Consider the following 20723-nt stretch of genomic DNA (forward strand, 5'->3'; position numbering starts at 1 on the left):
CAATCAGCTTGTAACACTCCAAAGAGAAAGGAAAACTTGAAATCGCATCATATGACCCCTTTAAATCGGATTGCGTGGTTTTCGAGTGAACTAACTGACTCATTTTGGAACATGTCCGATTCGTAATGAACCGAGAACTGATAAATGAGCGGATAATAGCCCTTTGTCATCAAAATGTTTCTGAAAAAACTATACTTATTTTTATTAGATTTTTTGATACATTTTAGAGGTGTATTAACATGTATGACCTTAATGTCTATCAGTCACTCCTCTCTTCCTTCTCCGCTAATGTCTCCACTGCTAAAAGGACATACTATCATAACAAAATTGACAATTCGTGTAACTCTCGCATGCTCTTTAAAACATGCTCACCAGCAATTTGTCCTCCTCCTTCGTTTCACATCCTTCTCTCCACTCTCTGAGGCAGAAGTCTCTAAACTCATCCTTTCCAATCATCCTACTACTTGTCCGCTTGATCCTATTCCATCTCATCTCCTTCAAGCCATTTCTCCTGCCGTTGTACCTGCACTCACTCACATCGTTAACACATCCCTTCACACTGGTGTTTTTCCCTCAACATTTAAACAGGCTCGTATAACCCCACTTCTTAAGAAACCCACTCTTAACCCAACTCTTTTAGAGAACTACAGGCCGGTTTCCCTTCTACCTTTCATTGCAAAAACACTTGAACGAGTTGTGTTCAACCAAGTCTCAGCCTTTCTCACACAGAACAACCTCCTGGACAGCAACCAGTCTGGCTTCAGAAGTGGACATTCGACCGAGACTGCCTTGCTTTCAGTTGTTGAAGCCCTAAGACTGGCAAGAGCGGCTTCCAAATCTTCTGTACTTATTTTGCTGGATCTGTCTGCTGCTTTTGATACGGTGAACCACCAGATTCTCCTGTCAACCCTATTGGAAAATGGCATCTCAGGAACTGCACTCCAGTGGTTTGAGTCTTACCTCTCAGATAGGTCCTTCAAGGTATTTTGGAGAGGTGAGGTGTCCAAGTCGCAACATCTAGCTACTGGGGTGCCTCAGGGCTCAGTTCTTGGACCACTTCTCTTCTCTGTCTACATGGCATCATTAGGTTCTGTCATTCAGAAACATGGCTTTTCATATCACTGGTATGCTGATGACACTCAACTCTACCTCTCATTCCATCCTGATGATCCGACGATAGCTGCTCGCATCTCAGCTTGTCTAACAGACATTTCTTCCTGGATGAAGGACCATCACCTTCAATTCAACCTTGCCAGGACAGAACTGCTTGTGGTTCCATCAAACCCATCATTTCATCTCAATTTCACCATCCAGATAAGCACATCAACCATAACTCCTTCAAAAACAGCCAGAAACCTTGGCGTTATGACTGATGATCAGCTGACTTTCTCAGACCACATTGCTACCATCAAGAAGATCAGGCCCTTTCTTTCGGAACATGCTTCACAACTCCTTGTTCAAGCTCTTGTTCTGTCCAGGCTGGACTATTGCAATGCTCTCTTGGCAGGGCTTCCAGCCAGTACTATCAAACCTATAATTAAATTACTTTTTAAACCGTTTAACTGATTGTATTAATCGGTCAAAATTCTTTACGGTCGGTTAACCGGTTAAACGGTTAAAATGAACATCCCTAATCCCTTCACACTGGTGTTTTTCCCTCAAAGGCTCGTATAACCCCTCTACTTAAGAAACCCACCCTTAACCCATCTCATTTTAGAGAACTACAGACCTTTTACAGACCTACAGTCCTTTCATTGCAAAAACACTTGAACGAGCTGTGTTCAACCAAGTCTCTGCCTTTCTCACACAGAACAACCTCCTCGACAGCAACCAGTCTGGTTTCAGAAGTGGACATTCAACCGAGACTGCCTTGCTCTCAGTTGTTGAAGCCCTAAGACTGCAAGAGCAGATTCCTAATCTTCAGTACATCTTGCTGGATCTGTCCGCTGCTTTTGACATGCTTAAACACCAGATCCTCCTGTCAACCCATACTGGCAAAGGGTATCCCAGGAACCGCACTCCAGTGGTTTGAGTCTTACCTCTCAGATAGGTCCTTCAAGGTATCTTGGAGAGGTGAGGTGTCCAAGTCGCAACATCTAACTACTGGGGTGCCTCAGGGCTAAGTTCTTGGACCGCTTATCCGATGATAGCTGCTCGCATCTCAGCTTGTCTAACAGACATTTCTTCCTGGATGAAGGACCATCACCTTCAATTCAACCTTGCCAGGACAGAACTGCTTGTGGTTCCATCAAACCCATCATTTCATCTCAATTTCACCATCCAGATAAGCACATCAACCATAACTCCTTCAAAAACAGCCAGAAACCTTGGAGTTATGATTGATCATCAGCTGACTTTCTCAGACCACATTGCTAAAACTGCCCGGTCCTGCAGATTTGCTTTATACAACATCAAGAAGATCAGGCCCTTTCTTTCGGAACATGCTTCACAACTCCTTGTTCAAGCTCTTGTTCCGTCCAGGCTGCACTACTGCAACTTGCCCCTTTAGACTTGCACTCAATTCATTTACTAACTGCTTGTTTTCTTTAAAAAAAACAAAAACAAAAAACACTAGCTTCTCTAATCTTTTTGAATTCTATTATTTTCTTTTTATTCATTCTACAATTAACAAAAGCAAAAAAAAGGCCTCTAACACTAGCTTGCTCTTCTTTTTCTGTGCTACGTGTCTTGCTGCGTGTACTGCGTTAAGCTGAGACTAGCACTTGCATATCATTGCTCTTTTGTTGATTTTGATTGCTTCCATTGTCCTCATTTGTAAATTGCTTTGGATAAAAGCGTCTGCTAAATGACTAAATGTAAATGTATGTTTTATTCAAACTGAAGAAATATATTTTTAATATATAGAATTAAAACGGCTTGGTATATTTTGTGGGTTATCTGAAATAAATGGAATAAACATTTAGTACATGTCACCAAAAGAACACTGAAGGTCTAAGCATGTATTTATTACTTTTGTATTCAACTATTTAAATTTTTTCTTTCTTTCTTTTTTTCTTCCTTCCTTTCTTTGGTTATTTATTTTTTATTCTTTTAGTTAAGAATTTATGTATTTAATTAATGATAATAATATTTGTATTTTTATAATATTTATATAATATTGCATAATTTTTATGTATAGTTAATAATTTATACATATAATTAATGCTCATTAATGTTGATTCATTCTTTATTGAACTGCTTATTATATCAGTTCTTCTATCTATTTGTTCTATTCAAAGTTGTTCCTTTTATTAGAAATATTCTGTTCAAATATCCTCGAAATATTTGCCCTTGCCCAAAAAGCTCTCCGATTGGTCAGTGGAGCGGGGCGTGAGTGCGACGTCATTTCCGGTTACACCAAATCGCTGGGGAAAGATGGCGACCGTCATCACTGTGCGGGCTCCATTCGCGTTTCTGAGACGCCTGGTATGTTTTCACCTTTTATTTTGCATGCATCTTACAATTGCAATGACTTACGAAGTTCACAAGTGACATTTAGAGGTCGTTTTGGTGCGAATCAGCGTTTGTAAGCGACTTCAAAACGGAAGGACTTGAGCAACTAGCAGCCTGCAGCTATCAACACCTGAAGAAGCACTGGACCTGCATGATGTGTGTGGATAGTTGCCAATATGTAAACACCAAGAAAATTGTTAAAACGCAAGCATCGAAACTCCAAAAGTATGAGAGTCTAATTGTCTAGTGTAAATACTATGAGGCTAGTGTAAATGTCTACATTTGATTAATAATTAGTTAATAAATGGTATGTATTGATATTTATAAAATATGTAACATGTAGAAAGTATATATTTGTAGTTTCAAATGTATAAAATTTATAAAAATGTAGTTTCCTGTAGTCTATATAATTTATAAACATTTTATGTTTACATAGCATTTTATGTCTATATCTATCTGTCTAGATAGACGTGTGTATAATTTAATATTATAATTAAGAAACTAGTATTTATTTATATTTATTAGATAAATGTGTGTATGAGACCACTAGTGTAAATGTATGCATTTTATTAATAATTAAATTAATTAATAAATACTATTTACTGATATTTATTAAATAATTAATTTGCATATATTTGTGATTATGTGAAATAAATTCTTCTTCTTCTTCTTATTGTAACTACTAGTTATACACAGCCTTTCCAAGACATTATTCTGGTCATCCGCAGTGATTATTTTCATTCAAACACTATTTTTGTCTTTTTTTTTTTTTGTATAGAATGCTGTAATTAAGAGCATATGCCGTGCCATTGAGTTTAAATGCTGCACACATCGAAAGACTGACTCATGTTTTTGTTGTGTGTCATGTGTTTTTTAGGTCTCTGCTTGCCTGCACAGACACTGCTGCTCGACGGTCCAGACAGCTTGCTTTGTATCCCGACCCCACTCATATTCCCTCATCGCTGGACAACAGCATCGGTTCTTTCGCACAAGCTATGGTGAGTTTTAACATTTGTTATGAACATCTCTGTGTTCTTAATTAGAAGAATGTGTTTATAATCACTTTATGCTGCTTATTGCAGTTGCAGCAAGACCAATTTTGCAGTTCAAGCTCTCAGATATTGGAGAGGGCATTATGGAGGTGACAGTTAAAGAATGGTAAGTTTTGTCTTTTTTTGACACTTACAAATATCTACCAGCAGAGGTCGCCATTATCTGTCTATTAACCTCAGGTATGTGAAAGAAGGCGACAAAGTGTCTCAGTTCGACAGCATCTGTGAAGTCCAGAGTGACAAAGCATCTGTCACCATCACCAGCCGTTATGATGGAATCATTCGTAAACTCTACCATGATGTCGATTCCATTGCCCTTGTAGGCAAACCTCTCGTTGACATTGAAACGGAAGCAGGTCAAGGTAAGTATTGAGAGTAGTTATATAAGTATAAGGACTTGACCTTTAGTATTGAGTCGTTCAGTGTTTCACTGGCTCTTGCAGTGGAGGGTCCTCAGGAGGATGTGGTGGAGACGCCCGCCATGTCTCAAGAGGAGCACACGCACCAGGAGATCAAAGGTCACAAGACTCAGGCCACCCCTGCCGTCAGACGCTTAGCCATGGAGAACAATGTACGTTTCGGATTTGTCTTACACATAGCTGTAAAGTTAAAAAGATAATTGTGTGTATACTGTGTGTGTATATAATTATATATATATATGTGTGTGTAAACACTGGATGTGTTTCAACACACACACTGTATATATATATATATATATATATATTATATATATATATAAATATATTAGTATACATAAATAGGTTTTATATATGTATACTATAAATATATAAATTAAATATAAATACATTATAATAATTATTATCAATTAAGTGTATAATTTATCTATGAAACATCCAGTGTTAATTTAGAATTTAAATATTATTGTAGTATTTACTAATATTTTGAGTTAGATTTATTTCTTATATTTTCCGTTTTGGATTTACATTTTAGTTAAGGTTTTGTAATTTTGTTATGTGCTGTTGTCATTTTTATTAGTTTTTGCTTTTAAAAAGTTTTTTAAATTTCATTTCAGTTTTAGTAATTTTAGTACTTAAACTTATTTTGTTTCAGTTAGTTGCCAAGTCAACATTTCAAATTTTTAAGTTTTTACATTTAAGCTTCTCATCTAATATTTATATTTTGTTAGTTCGGCTTTATTTCAAGTAAGCAAAATGTTTATAAATATTTTTAGTTAAAAGTTTTAGTTAAAAGTCTATACATCACATTATAAAAAATAATATTAAATTATATTATATGTTTTTTTTCTCGTAACATTTCCTTTGCATTGAATATTCAGTTTAACTCAAAAATTCATTTCATTATAAAAAAAAAAAAATGTATTATATAAAAATATATCTTGTATTAAAGCCAGTTTTAAAGTTAAAAAATGTGTGTATTTATTAGTTTTAGTTGACAATAACAAAACTTAATACATCACATTATAAAAACAAAATATAATGATCTATACAATGTGTGTCTTGCACAAAGACCACAGCTTTAAAGTTTTTCTTCATAATCTGATGCATTTGAACAGGATATTTAATGTAACATATATATGCATATAATTCTATTTATTATTATTATCATTCTGTTTCTCAGAAACGTAGATATACTCAACATTATGAAAGAAAAAAATTACATAAAGTAAATAAATCAAATCCTGAGGCATTAAATCAAGCCCTGCCCTACATTTCCCACTGAATATTTGATTTCACCCAAAACATTATTAGGTCATTTAAAGTAGATCTGAAAGTAGGATGTTAGCAGGATGTCACGGGTGCCTGCAGAAATCAAACAGAGCATGGCGTCAGCATCAGTGGGAGGTGGTCTTTAGCTATTGTCATCGGGGGTCATAAACTCTTGCACAGCACTGGAAGTTGCTAGGCAGTGCAGTAGCCCTTTAAATCAGGGTCATGAGATGTAGCTCGTTTCTATATAGACAGTCATGCATCCTCTTTGGAGAGTGTTAGATAAATGGCTAGCCTGTCAGCGTCACATAGTTGGAGAATATAGTGGTGTTGCTATGGCCACAAGTAGGAGTGGGGGTAAAGTGTGCAGCAAATTAGATCTACTGAGGATTTTTGTGCTGTTTCTCCATAACAAAATTCACAAAAATGGTCCATCTGCATCAAAATCTTTGCCTCGCAGATTAAATTAAGCGAAGTCATCGGCACTGGAAAAGACAGCCGCATTCTCAAAGAAGACATCCTGAACTTCTTAGCCAGGCAGACGGGGGCCATCTTACTCCCAGCGCCCTTCCAGGAGATTCGTCCTCCTCCTCCTGCGGCTGTAGCACCTTCAGCTCCAGCTGCAAAGCCCAAAGAGAAGAGGAGTCCACCTAGTATACCCACTCCTGTGATCCCTAAACCTGTTTTCACAGGCAAAGACCACACTGAACCCATTAAAGGTTTGTTTGCTTGTGTGTTTTGATTCAGAAGTTGATTCAGTCGCCAAAATTGTCAACGAAGACTTTCAAAAGGCGATGGTTAAGACTAGAATTAAAATGCATGCTTAGCCAATCCTATAATGCATTGCGACAAAGTGAGTGTAATCAAAGCCGATATGAAGATTGTATGTAATTATTCACTCAGTGCAGAAAAATATTAATGAGAGTCGTTCGATCTAGATAATTTTACACAATTTTTGTATTATGCATTTTAATGTTAGCTTAGCAACATGTTAACGTTAAACTCAAAATCACTTGAAATCTATTGTGAACAGCGCAATTTACATTTTTCTTACAAAGGCGATGGTTAAAATGTCAGCAGTAAACTGGCCGTAAGGCAGTATCACATGTATGCTTAGCCAATCCCATAATGCATTGCGACAAGTTAAGTGTATAAAATATAAAATGACGGACAAAAGCCAATATGACGACTTTACTTAATTATTCACTCAGTAAAGAAAAATATGAATAGGAGTAGTTCAATTTAGTTAATTTTACAAAAATTTTGTCATGTATTTTAATGCATACTACAGTATTTTGCAGTTAACTTAGCAACATGCTAACATTAAACTATTGAAATCAGTTGTGAACAACACGATTTGCAAGACCTGCAATTTTAGAAAAAAAAAAATTCTTCTTTTGTAATGAAGGATTTCAGAGGGCAATAGTTTAGACTATTTTAACAGTAATGTACACTTAGTAAATCACATAATACGTTGCGATAAGATCCGTGTAAGAAAAATCCAAAATGGCCAATAGAGCCAAAATTATGATTTTACATGATTATTTACTTGGTACAAGAAATATATTAAAATGAGTAGTTCAATCTTGTTAATTTTACACAGTATTTGTGTGTATTTTAAGATAAAAAATTAACGCATATTATAATTTTGCGCAGTTAGCTTATCAACAAGCTAACATTAAAGTCGTCATGAAATGGATGTTGCGATTGTCTTTTCTTCTCTACTGTGACGTATATCCGAGTGAAACGGCATCTGAAATGAGAGGGCGGGACTTGATTCGTCCTTCGGGACGTTGGGGCGTTGCAAACAAAATGGAGGCAGATCTGAATGCCAGTTTGCAGTTAGTGGTGGGGGATTTCTCTCCACTGGATTCACAGCCGACACCCAACCATGAATAAATGTTTTATTCATTAAGGATGACGAGGACGATCAACGGCACAAAACATGCCTAACAGCGCGCGCGAGAGAGAGAGAGAGAGAGAGAGAGAGAGAGAGAGACTGCCTGAATGACTGAGCGCGTCCTCCATCAGGTTAAGTCATATTCATGAAAAAAATTAGTTTGCGATGTCCTAAGAGTAATGTTGTCGTAATATCCTAATATCTTTTCAATGTTTAGGGGTAACATACTCCCTCATAACTGGTGTCAGTGCTATAAAGTGAAGCATCAGCTTCAGAAGAGAAGAGGAGTCGTTTAGAGGGGGAGGGGAGGTTAACGTTTTTGGTTAAAGATTACGAGAGCACATGAATTAAAAAAATAAAATAAAAATGAAATGCACGGATAAATTATTTATAATAAACACTACAGTATTCCATTAAAAAATAAGAATTTTAAATTTTGATTTCATAGTGACTTTAAGTTGAAATCAAGTGTGAACAGCATGATTTGCTGAATTGTTATTGATGTTTTTTTTTTTTAAACAGGCTTTCAGAAAGCGATGGTAAAGACCATGTCAGCAGCCCTGAAGATCCCTCACTTTGGTTACAAAGACGAAGTGGATCTGAGCCAGTTGGTCCGGTTGCGCTCAGAGCTGAAAGGCCTGGCTGAGTCACGAGGAGTGAAGCTCAGCTACATGCCGTTCTTCATCAAGGTATAAAAGTGATTTGTGGGGTGCAAAACTCCAATTATGCTTGGTTTTAATATAAGTATCTTCTTCACAAACAGGCAGCATCTCTTGGTCTCCTCCATTTTCCCATTTTCAACTCTTCTTTGGATGAAAACTGCACAAATATCACCTATAAGGTACCGTTCCCATCTAAATAAAGATACTTTGAATTCAGTCGAGCTAGATCATTGATTGCTCTTCCTCCTCCAGGCTGCTCATAACATCGGTCTGGCGATGGATACCAGTCAAGGACTTCTAGTTCCCAATGTGAAGAACGTACAGATGCTCAGTGTCTTTGAAATCGCAGTGGAGCTCAACCGCCTGCAGACGTTGGGAGCGGCAGGGCAGTTGGGGACCGCCGACCTCACGGGAGGAACGTTCACGCTCTCAAATATTGGATCGGTAAGTTAAGAACTGCAGGACGACCTTTGTTTGCTCCTGTAATGTAGTGCTAACTGTGTAGCTACACAAGGAAATTACGTAACCTTAACATTGCTGTTGTTGTCGACAGATTGGAGGAACCTACGCAAAGCCGGTCATATTACCGCCTGAGGTTGCCATTGGTGCTCTTGGAAAAATCCAGGTAAAATTTTGCAATAAAATTCCAATTTACATATAATTTGCACTATGTAGTTTGGCATATATGTCGGAAAACATATTTTGGTTTGTTCCGATACTGGCATACCCATTTGCTGCATTCTTGCTATTTTCGATACTAGCATTGTAATATCTTTTCATACTTTTTAGAAGTTTGTGAATTGAGCTTCACCGTTGCATTCGTTTGAAATTGTTTTGTTAAAGATTTAAAATTGATTTTTTATTATACATTTTGTCTACGGCTCTTTTCCAAAACATAGGTAGAAAATGTTGCCTACATAGGGAACTTGCTATGTAGGAAAAACAAGCGCGCTCCAATACGAAGGCTCTTAAAAAAGGTTTTTGTTGTCGTATATGATGTACAGAATTTTGGCTAAGAACTAAGGTAGAATCACATATATGTTTAGCCAATCCCATAATGCTTTGCAACAAAGTTAGTATAAAAAAAATAATGGTCGACAAAGCCAATATGACGAATTTACATTTATTTACTCAGTAAAATATTAGAGTAGTTAATGTACTTAATGATACTCAATATTTGTGTGCGTTATGTTTTAACGCATACTACAGTATTCCTCAGTTAGCTTAGCAACATGCTAACGCTAAACTTAATTGGAATCAGTTGCGAACAGTGCAAGTTTTATGACCCACAGAGTTGCTGCCGATATATAACTTTCAAAATCAGTGAGGTTCGCTTTCAGTTAGTATGCTGCCTAAGTAGGCACCAAGGTGTTTAGAACGCAGCCCAATTTTTAAAGTGACAATCTTTTTTTGCGTTCTCCACAGGTGCTGCCCCGGTTCAACCACAAGGGCGAGGTAGTGAAAGCGCACATCGTGAATGTGAGCTGGTCCGCCGACCATCGCATCATCGACGGAGCCACCATGTGTCGTTTCTCCAACCTGTGGAGATCGTACCTGGAAAACCCCGCTTCCATGGTCCTGGATCTGAAGTAGAAAGCACACTTCCTCCAAGCACATCTATCTAGCACGTATCTAGACTCCGTCTCCCGACACTAAAGATTTTTTGGTTACTGAGGCACTGAGCTATTTGAGCCATTGATTTCCATCATGACTGAAGAACATTTCCACAACGTCATAAAGCTAATAACTGCTGTTTTGTTGTTTTTCTTAATTCTGTCCTCTTGTTGCCTTACTGACATCAGATGTTACATCTACCAGAACGTATTGTTGAATGTTAGAGAATATGAACCCAGTGTAGCAGAATGAAAACGTACCTGTGATGTTTTTGTATATGAACTGTCTACATACTGTAAAATCTCCAATGGCGTTGCACAAGGGCAATGAACAGTGATATTTGTTAGTGGATAACATTTAGAAATAGTCTAGGTTCATCTTATGAAAATGTCACCCCCAAAAAAAGCAAATTAAAAAAAAATTATATTTGGTATAAAGAAATATTATTATTATTATTATTATTTAAAATATTGCTATTCCTAAAAAAATAGATATAGAAAGCACACTTCCTCCAAGCACATCTAGATGTTTGACTCAGTCTCCCGACACTAAAGATTTTTCGTTACTGGGGCACTGAGCTGTTTGAGCCATTGGTTTCCATCATGACTGAAGAACATTTCCACAACGTCATGAAGCTAATAACTGGTGTTTTGTTGTTTTTCTTCTTAATTTTTTCCTCTTGTTGCCTTACTGACATCAGATGTTACATCTACCAGAGCGTATTGTGTATTGTTGAATGTTAGAGAATATGAACTCAGTGTAGCAATATGAAAACGTACCCGTGATGTTTTTGTAAATGAACTTTCCACATACTGTAAAATCTCCAATGGCGTTGCACAAGGGTTTTTAAAAGTGACATTTGTTAGTGGATAACATTTAAAAATAGTCTGGGTTCGTCTCATGAAAATGTCACCTGAAAAAATTATAATAAAAAAGAAATTATATTTTGTAGAATTATTATTATTAATATTATTATTATTATTATTACTGTGACTTTTTCAAATATTGCTATTCCTTAAAAAAAATACATTTCTTGAAGCAAAATATAATTCTTTTTTTTATTTATTTTTTCAGTGCTGCTTTTCTTTCCAGTCAAGCGTTTTTAAAGCACAATGGAAATATATGTGATTCAAACTGGCTGTGGGGAATCTGTACTGATGCGTCCTCTCATCTTCTCTGGTGTGATGATTCTTGTTGGAGCATAATGTTCTGCCACTCATTAATAATGGGAGTTTCCTTGAGGGATTGTTGTGTGAGTGTGTGAATGACGAAGGAAAGCGTTTTAATAAATTGTACATTTGAGGAACCGTTTCTCAGCAGTAAGCAGTGTTACTATTCCATTTCAAAACACGGTTGAACTCCAGGAGCTGGAATGAGCACAGCTGGTAAATTTGATAAGATTTATGATCCTTAGAGGAGTCAAACAGAGCTTGAGCAGGGGGTGGAGCTTGTGTCTCATTCTCCGCTTAGATTTTAAAGCCTGGTGCCTCTATCTCTTGAGCACAAACTAAAAGGGGTTTAGCTAAGCATCTATTACAGAAAGAACATGCAGGTAAGACTTTCTCATATGTCTTAAATAATAGTGTAATGTAACAGGATTAATTGTATTCTAGGTTCACTATAAAACTAAAACGGATCAAATAATTTGAAATGTAACTACACCATAAATGTATGGTTTAAAGTTTGGTGCAACCGAGTTAGAAAAACTTGATTTAAACTGGATAATGGATTGTAAACAATCAATATCAAATAACACATTGGCAAATTAAAAATATTTATTTAAATTAACAGAATATTTGCAAATTAAAATAAGATCTTGATATAACATTATTTCTCATTATTATTGTAAATTAATAATCTGACATCCAGTTTTTTAATAATAAAATTAAACTATAAAAACCTATTTAATCTGTAATATGCATGTTTGGGGTCAGTAAGATTTATTTACTTATTTTTTAATTAGCACATATTCAGCAAGGATGCATAAAACGATGATGGTAAAGACGAAAGATTTATATTTCAAATAAATGTTCTTTTTTAGCTTTCTACTCAAAGAAAATAAAATGTATCACAGGTTCCACAAAAATATTAAGCAGCAACTGTTTTCAACATTGATAAAAATAAGAAATATTTCTTGAGCATCAAATCAGCATATTAGAATGATTTCTGAAGGATCATGTGACACTGAAGACTCGACCTTTTCATTGGATACATGACAGTAACAATTACATTTATGTATCTAATTAAACAAGAAAGAGAAGAAACAGTGGAAGGGACCCCAAGAGAAAAGTAAAAGCACCATAAGATGGAAAATGTCCAAGGAAGACCCTGAAAGAAAGAGCAGGACATCATCACAGATCCCCATCCCAAGGAGATTCAGCTCAACCCGGACGATGAAGAAGGAACCGAGAGGCCAAAAGTTACCAGACAGAGACGAGAAGCTCATCCACTACCAGAGCATCCCAGAAAGATGCTTCTCCACTGACCGAGCTCATGAAATAATCAAACACATTGTTGATGAAAGACTGGAGACTGTCGAGTACAGCTGCTCATGCTCGGGCATCTCCAAAGAACTGTCTGACTGTATTAAGACGGCTGTAAAGAAGCTGCTGTATGATCGATATAAGCTGGTCTGTTACGTGGCCATCGGGCAGCTGAAGGATTCGGTGGTGAACTGCTCTAGTAGAGCCATCTGGAGTCCCACTTCAGACACATTCACGGACTATATCTATAAAAACAGATCTTTATTTGCCGTTTGCATTTTGTTTGCAGTGTATAAAGAGTAACCTAACTGGCCAACTGGAATTAACCCCTTAACTGTCACCCTCATTTTTTTTTTTAAATAGGCATGCAGGTGCACTATCCAAACTTAACTTGTTGTAATTTATGAACACTTTGGAATATGGACATAAGGTTGGTCTCTTTTTAAAGAAGAAAATCAGCAGATTATCGCAAAAGTTATGGTAGTTTAAATTTACTGTAAAGAAAATGCACTATATTAATTTTATTTTATATATAATAAATATTTTACATAACAGGTTTTACTCTAAAATTGGTATAAAATTAAAGCCTTATGTCTAAATAAGTTATGTTCCAAATTTGAAGTTGATATGAAAAAAAAATTTAGGTTCCTGTGAGATTTTATTTAGGGCGTTATACCACAAACAGCCACCGGGTGCCATCTAAACTCCATAAAAAAAATTTTATGCATTTTTCTGGTCACAAATGTCTAGATTTCTCTGTCAATATTACTTATATGTTTTTTGTCAAGACTATAAAAAGTTTTGATTGTAAAAAGAGCGTAACGCATTTTGTAATATGACACTCGACACCGCCCACTAAGGGGGAGGAGACCGCCAAAAGATTTAAAGTACCATTTCCATGGTAACACAATGTCCGATTTCAAAATGGTTTTCACAGGATGAATCTTTGGCTTCTAAGCTTTCAAATGATATATGATTTATGATGATTACTAAAAGATTTGATAGAGAAAAAGGACAACAACAACAACAAAAAGAGTGCCAAGCGTCCCACATGTGGGACGGTGACAGTTAAGGGTGTTAAAGTACAATTTTATGTAAGGCGACATTATGCACAAGTAGGCTATTCATTTGTATAGTTATAGTAAATATTCAAGAATATGTGAAAATAAAAAAATAAAAAGATTTTTCAAAGTTAAATAAAATTTATTGGAGTATGTTTTACATGAAAATGCTATTTCAGTCTTTCTCTAAAATGATATATGATGATTACTAAAAGATTTGATAGAAAAAGGACAACAACAACAAAAAGAGTGCCAAGCGTCCCACATGTGGGACGGTGACAGTTAAGGGTGTTAAAGTACAATTTTATGTAAGGCGACATTATGCACAAGTAGGCTATTCATTTGTATAGTTATAGTAAATATTCAAGAATATGTGAAAATTTAAAAAAAAAAAGATTTTTCAAAGTTAAATAAAATTTATTGGAGTATGTTTTACATGAAAATGCTATTTCAGTCTTTCTCTACTTCATAATTTCATGTTTAAATCAATGTTACTTGCCATTTCTTTGTAATTAATTGTCAAATTTACAAGCAACTTCTGAGTGAAAATTGTTTGTACACTTTTTTTTTTTTTTTCAGTTTATATCATTAAAACATTCTACTAAAGCAGCAGCCACGACATACAAATATTTATCTAACAGCAATGTTTTGAAACGGTCCTAAGCTTCATTGTTAATCAGGATAATATTGCTCTATTCTTAAATGCACGTCTGGTGTGGTAAAGTATGCAAAAGTGGACAGCTGTTCTTGTGCCAACTTTAGCATGTGACCACACTATTCAGTGTTGTCTCGGGTTAAATATAGACATTGGCCGGAGTTACGCTTCAAGAGGGAAAACCTGTGACAAACACGGAGCGGATAATTACTTCAAAGCCGATTCTTTCAACACGGATCACACTTACTAGAATTGTCAGAGGAATTGTACCATTGGTGACTATCTTCTCCATATCAAATGGGAGCTAACCTGGTAAAAACATGGTACAAGCGCTGGAAGGACAATATGACCCAATGAGAGTGGTAAGCACAAGCTAATTCAAACCTTCTCACAGTTTATTTAATGTCAATCACAGCATATGATTTACATAGTACTAACTCAAATGTGCCCTATCATCTCAAACCAAAACAACATGCAGCGCATACATTTTCCTGGCCGGTAAAATGGCTTATCTGCTGCCCTAGCATACTGTGTGTGAGGTGATATTTGGGGCTCTGTATCATCATGACGGGGGTCACGGTGTGCTGTGGGACAGTGAACTCTATCAAGACTCTGTGGGAAACCAGGATAAAGAAAAGCACAGATGAACTGAAGAAGGAGAGAGAGCAGAGAGACAGGAGAGCAGTGGGTAGGTACGTCCATTACGGTCATGTATCCCATGGGAAGCATAATGACTTATTTTAAAGCAATGGTTCTCAACTGGTGGGTCGTGACCTAAAACAAGCATTGCAGGTTACTAAGTGTGAACACTAATCATAAAATCATGTATAGTTGGGATATGTTAAATACTTTTCAGCATTAAAGGTCGAGTCCACTCAAACTCTATGGTTCATTTGTTACTTGGTAGAAGCTCTTGTTTGACATGACCTCATCTCTTAAAAACCATGAACTAAATTATGCAAGTTAAAAGAAGATACAAACCATACTGCATCAAATGTGATTTTCAGGTCTGTTACTGTGTTGGGTTGCCACTTGATGTCCAATGTAAAATCTGGATCCTGAAGAACCAGTTGAGAACCACTTCATAGACTGTGCTTTTGTCTATCCTGAAACCTCCATTAACCGTTGTAGTAGAACGAAAGTTTTTGAATAGTTCAAAATCTTTGGCGTAGGTTGACCGGTGCCTGGGAGGATCGCATCACTTTGGCCAATCTAAAGGGAAAAGTTGTGACAGAGGAAGGACGTGTCATCCTGCGTATTGAAAAGGAGGAGTGGAAGGTAAAGCATTTTGTGCTTTGCGAGTTTGAGGTCAGTTTCAAATTAGAAATCAAAATCCAATGCACAAGAACCAGACACCCCCATTTGTTATTTTAGGTACATGAGCACCCTCAATATACCATTTTTCTGAGCCCACACTGGTGCAGAATATTATCCAACATTTCATAAAGTAAAGTGTACCTGCAAGGACTGAGGCAGAGGTGTCCAGTCCTGCTCCCAGAGGGCCAATGTCCTGCAGAGTTTAGCTCCAACACACTTACCTGCAAGTTTCTAGTCAATAGGCTTGTTTGAGATGCGCCTTGCCTTGCCTGAAATGTAGGCGAGAGTAGGCGGCTGCAGTGAGGGGAGGAGTGAAATAAGCGCAGTCAAGACGGACAGTTCTGCCCTCTCGAAGTGGAACAGATACCAACGAGATCAAAGACAGGTATCGCGTTATTCTCACTCACGTGCTGTGTTGCTTATAAACATAATATAATTTCAGTTCTGATACTTTTATATGAAAATAAATGTGATGAACAAGACACTTAAAGTGCTTGCTATTTAATTCCATACGAAAGGTGTATTTATCATCCATTTTTACTTTAATACAAACATGTATTTTAGATTTTTATAGAAATATGACAACAATCACATATCTCACACAGAGATTGCACTGTCATCGTGTTTGGGAATATTCATGCATAATTTAAATACATAATCACATGAAACCAGATTAAAAAAAAAAAACATTTTAGAAGAGAACGCAGCATCACAGTTGTCTGAACCAATGAGCATTAAGCTGTGTCGTCAGTCAGTCGTTTCCCATCATGCTTTTGATCAGCGCAGTCGGTGGAGAGCAAGTCGGACACTTTTCTAACCGGCATGCATCTCGCGGTGATCGATTCTGCGCAGAATTTGCTCATCTCAAACAAGCCCAATCTGAAGACCTTGATTAGCTGCTTTGGGTGTGTTTAATTAGGGTTGAAGCTAAACTCTGCAGGACACTGACCCTCCAGGAACAGGATTGAACACCCTTGGTCTATGATATGGTTTGGGGCAGGACTTTGGACAAAAGGTGTCCAATCCTGCTTCTGGAGTTCCTGCAAAGGTTAGCTTTAACCTGCTCCAACACACCTGTCTGCGTATTTAAAGTCATTTTGAAGACCTTGATTAAGCGGTTTCAGGTGTGCTTAATGGAGGTTGGAGCCAAACTCTGCAGAAAGGTGGTGGCCCTCCAGGAACAGGATTGGACACCCCTGACTTCTAAAAGAAAAATAGTTCGAAAACAATGCTTTCAAACTGCTCACGTATTCGCAAATATAGCAGCCTACTGGCTTTAAAAAAAATTTCCTATTGAGTGTTTGGTTTTCATTGTTTGCACTCTTTTTGCAGACTCTTCCTCCAGCTCTGGTTCAACTCTCCCAGATCCAAGAATGGCAGTTACACCGAATAGGACTTCAAAAAATCCCACGGTTCATCTCAAGCTTTGAGAGTCTTCTAGTCTTGGACTTGTCTCGCAATTCAGTCACAGAAATTCCCAAAGAAATCGGTCAGTACAAAAATGGGTGTCATTTGTACAAACTTTGACTTTCTTTAGCCAAAGTAACTCTCAGATATGCTCTTATAAATAACAGGCAAATTATCTCGGTTACGAGAGCTGTTGTTGAGCTATAACAGAGTAAGCTATGTACCAGAAGAACTTGGTTGTTGTGAAAATCTGGAGAAACTGGAACTTGCAATGAACGAAGATCTGGATGAGTTGCCTACTCAGGTCAATAACATTGAACACATGTATATACCGCATATTTGGTCTTTAAAACTCTCTATATACCTACTGCCTGTGCTTGCTTTGATCTAATTTCCTTAGCTTAGCAATCTAAAGAAGCTATATCACTTGGACCTCTCCATGAACCATTTCACCACCATTCCAGATTGTGTGGTCAACCTTCCTTCTCTAGAGTGGCTAGACATGGGCAGCAACAGGTTGGAAAGTTTGCCAGAAGATATTCACAGGTAAAATACTAAACTACAAGCAACTTCAGATCATTCTCTTTTCTGTCAATGTACTACTAATAGAACCAAGATTTTGTAATAAGCAGAAAACTCACCTGTTGAGGGTATCTGGTAAAGCTTCCTCGCTCATCTCATGTTCTTCCTCTTCACCTGTTTTATGTTCACTTCGTTTTTCTGTTGTCTTGGAGCCAATTTTTCTCATCCCACAAGTGGCCCAGCTCGACATGCGCTGAAAGGCAGCAAACTCTTCCGGTCCAAGACCTCTCTGCCTGAAGAACTCTTTTCCCACGTAGTGTCTCCAGTCGCAACGGTGGTGGCAGCAAAGAGCGATGGCCAGTCCTGACACTATGAGCTTTTCACCAGTTTCCCTGCCTTCGGTTGAGGCAACAGGCTTGATAAAATCACCAGCACCCTCATTCTGATGGAGTTTTATGCGCTTTGTTGGAGGTTCATCATCTTTGTCGGTGCAGCTATGCTCAAATAAACACCGAAGTGCCAGATCTGTGGTGACAAGTTGACAACTCAATCTAGTAGTACTGATACCATAATGACGTTTATTGAATTCTAGTCTACCTGTTGCTGCACCACACAGGTGCTTCCCAACACCAATAATAGGAAGTCCTTTTTTTCTCAGAAGAGGGACCTTCGCTGAAAGGTACAAAGTAGTTTATTAGAAGATCAAATTAAAATAGTAAAACTATTTATTTTAGAATATATTCAGACAATTACGACTAGTTTACTCACATAAATCAAGGTGCTGAATATCAACCTGAAGCCTATCAAATGCTGAGTCTGCATTTTTGTGCTTGCCATCTACCTAAAAAACATAAAATTGAAATTTAACCTTACTTTCGAGTAGAAAGAACAATATTTTCCTGAATTTGAGGAAAGGATAGCTTTATGCGTTTGACACCACACCTTAAAGCGAGTACTGGACCTTTCCACGAGTAAAAAATTGACATTTTCAGCTGCTTTAAGAGCGATGTGAATCCAGTGGGACAGTTTTCCCTTCCCTGCTCCAAACTCTATGTAGCATCTGTTTGGGCTGAGCAGTTCTAAAACCTCCATGTTTCCCAGAATTGAAGCCTGTGAAACCGGGTAACATTTCTTTAAAATAAGGATATAACAAAGACTATTTATATATAGGATGTGTGCTTTAGCAGTTCTGGAGTGCTTTACCTGTTGCTTGAGGTGTTTAAAGGCAGAATCTCCATTCTTTGGGTCACTTAGAGGCTCATGTAGAGCAGAATGTGAGATTAGATATTCACAGGTAAAATACTAAACTACAAGCAACTTCAGATCATTCTCTTTTCTGTCAATGTACTACTAATAGAACCAAGATTTTGTAATAAATCCTATAAACTTTACGTCCCAATTTAGAATGGAGAAACTTCACACCTTGTGGCTCCCAAGAAATGAACTAGAGTACCTGCCAGACAATATCAGTCACATGCAAAGTCTGGACACACTAGTTCTGAGCAAAAATAAACTACGAGACATTCCTCCACTTATGGAGGGCATGAGTAACCTCAGGTAAGCACTAAAGTATTGTTCAATTTGTAGAGTGTCATTGGGGACCAATAAAAAAACTTGATGAATACAAAATTTTTCTATAGGAAACCCTGGAATCTATTTCACGCAAGAATGCAAATGCTTCTTGGACTGAGTTGCTAAGCATTGGTGAAGCATTCGTGTCTGCATACTTGCGCATTTTACAAATGATTACGATTACGAAGTTTAAAATGCTCATTCTGCAGGTTTGTGAATTTCCGAGACAATCCTTTGACATATGATGTGACGCTTCCTAACTTAAAAGAGGATGTAGATGAAGAAGAGAACGACAGGGAGATGTTTGGTCGCGAGTTCATGCACTTCTACATCCAAGAGGCCCGGAAAAGAGGTTATGCCGTACTCAATATGTATTGTGTGCAAAATTGGTAGCAGAACTTATTGTTTAATAAATGAAATAAACATGAAATTAAGCCTTGAGAGCCCCTTAAAGACCAACTTTTGTGTTAAATGTCTCTTGCAGGATCCCAAACTTTCACATCAGTGCAAAATGTGATGTTGGAAGGCGTGTCAGAGACCGCATCTTCTTTGTGACTTGCATGCTGGCTTCTGTCTGCCTTCAGGCTTGATCTTCCGGTCCATCATGTCAAGTTTTGTTCTGTGAAGAGCACTTCACGTCTATTAAATGTCTCGTCTATGCTGTTTGTTGGAGTTGCTGCTTTCTGCTAGTATGTCATAACTAATGTTTGTGGATGAGCTAAAATAAAATCCATAAACATTGATCAAATAAAATGAAGCATACGTGTCCTGCACTTGAGCTTGTTTGTCTTGTTTAAGAAGGCTGTTGAGACTCATCTCTATTCTGATTGGCTGCTGGAACGGCAGTTAGTATCACATTCTCCAATGAAATGTCTCTGCTTGTGTAGTATTTCAGGCTAGTTTCAAAGCCTTTTTGCTGAAGGTAATACACTCTGCCATGGTCAATCAGACGTTTACAAAGCTGTCCGATCTGTTCCCGATCTTCAACTGACATCAAACTGCAACAAAAACGTTTACAAATGAGATCATGATCTTAATGCAATTTGTATTGGTCGATCAGCAGAAAACTCACCTGTTGAGGGTATCTGGTAAAGCTTCCTCGCTCATCTCATGTTCTTCCTCTTCACCTGTTTTATGTTCACTTCGTTTTTCTGTTGTCTTGGAGCCAATTTTTCTCATCCCACAAGTGGCCCAGCTCGACATGCGCTGAAAGGCAGCAAACTCTTCCGGTCCAAGACCTCTCTGCCTGAAGAACTCTTTTCCCACGTAGTGTCTCCAGTCGCAACGGTGGTGGCAGCAAAGAGCGATAGCCAGTCCTGACACTATGAGCTTTTCAC

At 37.4% G+C, this 20723-nt stretch overlaps 4 protein-coding genes across 8 annotated transcripts in view; 3 read left to right on the forward strand and 1 right to left on the reverse strand.

The window, feature by feature from the left end:
• Positions 1-3321: 3321 nt before the first annotated feature.
• LOC107757491 (lipoamide acyltransferase component of branched-chain alpha-keto acid dehydrogenase complex, mitochondrial) lies at positions 3322-10441 on the forward strand. 3 transcript variants are annotated; one of them, XM_016574975.1, is made up of 11 exons: positions 3322-3426; positions 4331-4451; positions 4536-4611; positions 4686-4867; positions 4949-5076; positions 6654-6912; positions 8616-8782; positions 8857-8934; positions 9008-9199; positions 9309-9380; positions 10181-10441. In XM_016574975.1, exons 1-11 carry the CDS (start codon positions 3376-3378, stop codon positions 10346-10348), a joined length of 1494 nt encoding a protein of 497 aa, XP_016430461.1. In that variant the 5' UTR covers positions 3322-3375; the 3' UTR covers positions 10349-10441. The 3 variants fall into 3 exon arrangements, with proteins under 3 accessions (XP_016430461.1, XP_016430462.1, XP_016430463.1); XM_016574976.1 differs by lacking the exon at positions 3322-3426 and adding an exon at positions 3503-3678; XM_016574977.1 differs by lacking the exon at positions 3322-3426 and adding an exon at positions 3503-3609.
• A 1474-nt stretch (positions 10442-11915) lies between these two features.
• LOC107757458 (tctex1 domain-containing protein 1-B) lies at positions 11916-13155 on the forward strand. The gene is made up of 2 exons (XM_016574933.1): positions 11916-11921; positions 12622-13155. The coding sequence occupies exons 1-2, from the start codon at positions 11916-11918 to the stop codon at positions 13153-13155; spliced, it is 540 nt and encodes a 179-aa protein (XP_016430419.1).
• Positions 13156-14473: 1318 nt separating this feature from the next.
• The window catches only part of lrrc39 (leucine rich repeat containing 39), a 10170-nt gene continuing 3920 nt past the window's right edge, over positions 14474-20723 (forward strand). Inside the window, exons 1-9 of one of the 3 annotated variants that reach the window (XM_016574982.1) lie at positions 14474-14930; positions 15047-15260; positions 15741-15846; positions 17218-17374; positions 17460-17596; positions 17693-17838; positions 19219-19371; positions 19596-19738; positions 19871-20381. In XM_016574982.1, coding sequence (XP_016430468.1) covers positions 15133-15260; positions 15741-15846; positions 17218-17374; positions 17460-17596; positions 17693-17838; positions 19219-19371; positions 19596-19738; positions 19871-19941 — 1041 coding nt within the window. In that variant the 5' untranslated portion in view covers positions 14474-14930; positions 15047-15132 and the 3' untranslated portion in view covers positions 19942-20381. Of the gene's footprint in view, positions 14931-15046; positions 15261-15740; positions 15847-17217; positions 17375-17459; positions 17597-17692; positions 17839-19218; positions 19372-19595; positions 19739-19870; positions 20382-20723 lie in introns of those variants that run through there. The other 2 variants (XM_016574981.1, XM_016574983.1) reach the window with 2 other exon arrangements.
• Positions 18237-20723, reverse strand: part of trmt13 (tRNA methyltransferase 13 homolog) — an 8148-nt gene continuing 5661 nt past the window's right edge. Inside the window, exons 7-11 of the mRNA XM_016574984.1 lie at positions 19018-19088; positions 18757-18924; positions 18579-18655; positions 18412-18486; positions 18237-18339 (exon numbers count right to left, since the gene is read on the reverse strand). Of these exons, the coding sequence (XP_016430470.1) occupies positions 18315-18339; positions 18412-18486; positions 18579-18655; positions 18757-18924; positions 19018-19088 (416 nt within the window). The 3' untranslated portion in view covers positions 18237-18314. The remainder of the gene's footprint in view (positions 18340-18411; positions 18487-18578; positions 18656-18756; positions 18925-19017; positions 19089-20723) is intronic.

The sequence above is a fragment of the Sinocyclocheilus rhinocerous genome, unplaced genomic scaffold, assembly GCF_001515625.1.
Source record: "Sinocyclocheilus rhinocerous isolate Xijiao unplaced genomic scaffold, SAMN03320098_v1.1 scaffold2578, whole genome shotgun sequence".
Lineage (NCBI taxonomy): Eukaryota > Metazoa > Chordata > Actinopteri > Cypriniformes > Cyprinidae > Sinocyclocheilus > Sinocyclocheilus rhinocerous.

Coding starts and splice junctions, on each gene's coding strand:
- LOC107757491 (XM_016574975.1), top strand. CDS start 3,376: ATGGCGACCGTCATCACTGTGCGGGCTCCATTCGCGTTTCTGAGACGC. Junction 6,913..8,615: donor CCACACTGAACCCATTAAAG/GTTTGTTTGCTT, acceptor TTTTTTAAACAG/GCTTTCAGAAAGCGATGGTA. Junction 8,935..9,007: donor GCACAAATATCACCTATAAG/GTACCGTTCCCA, acceptor TTCCTCCTCCAG/GCTGCTCATAACATCGGTCT.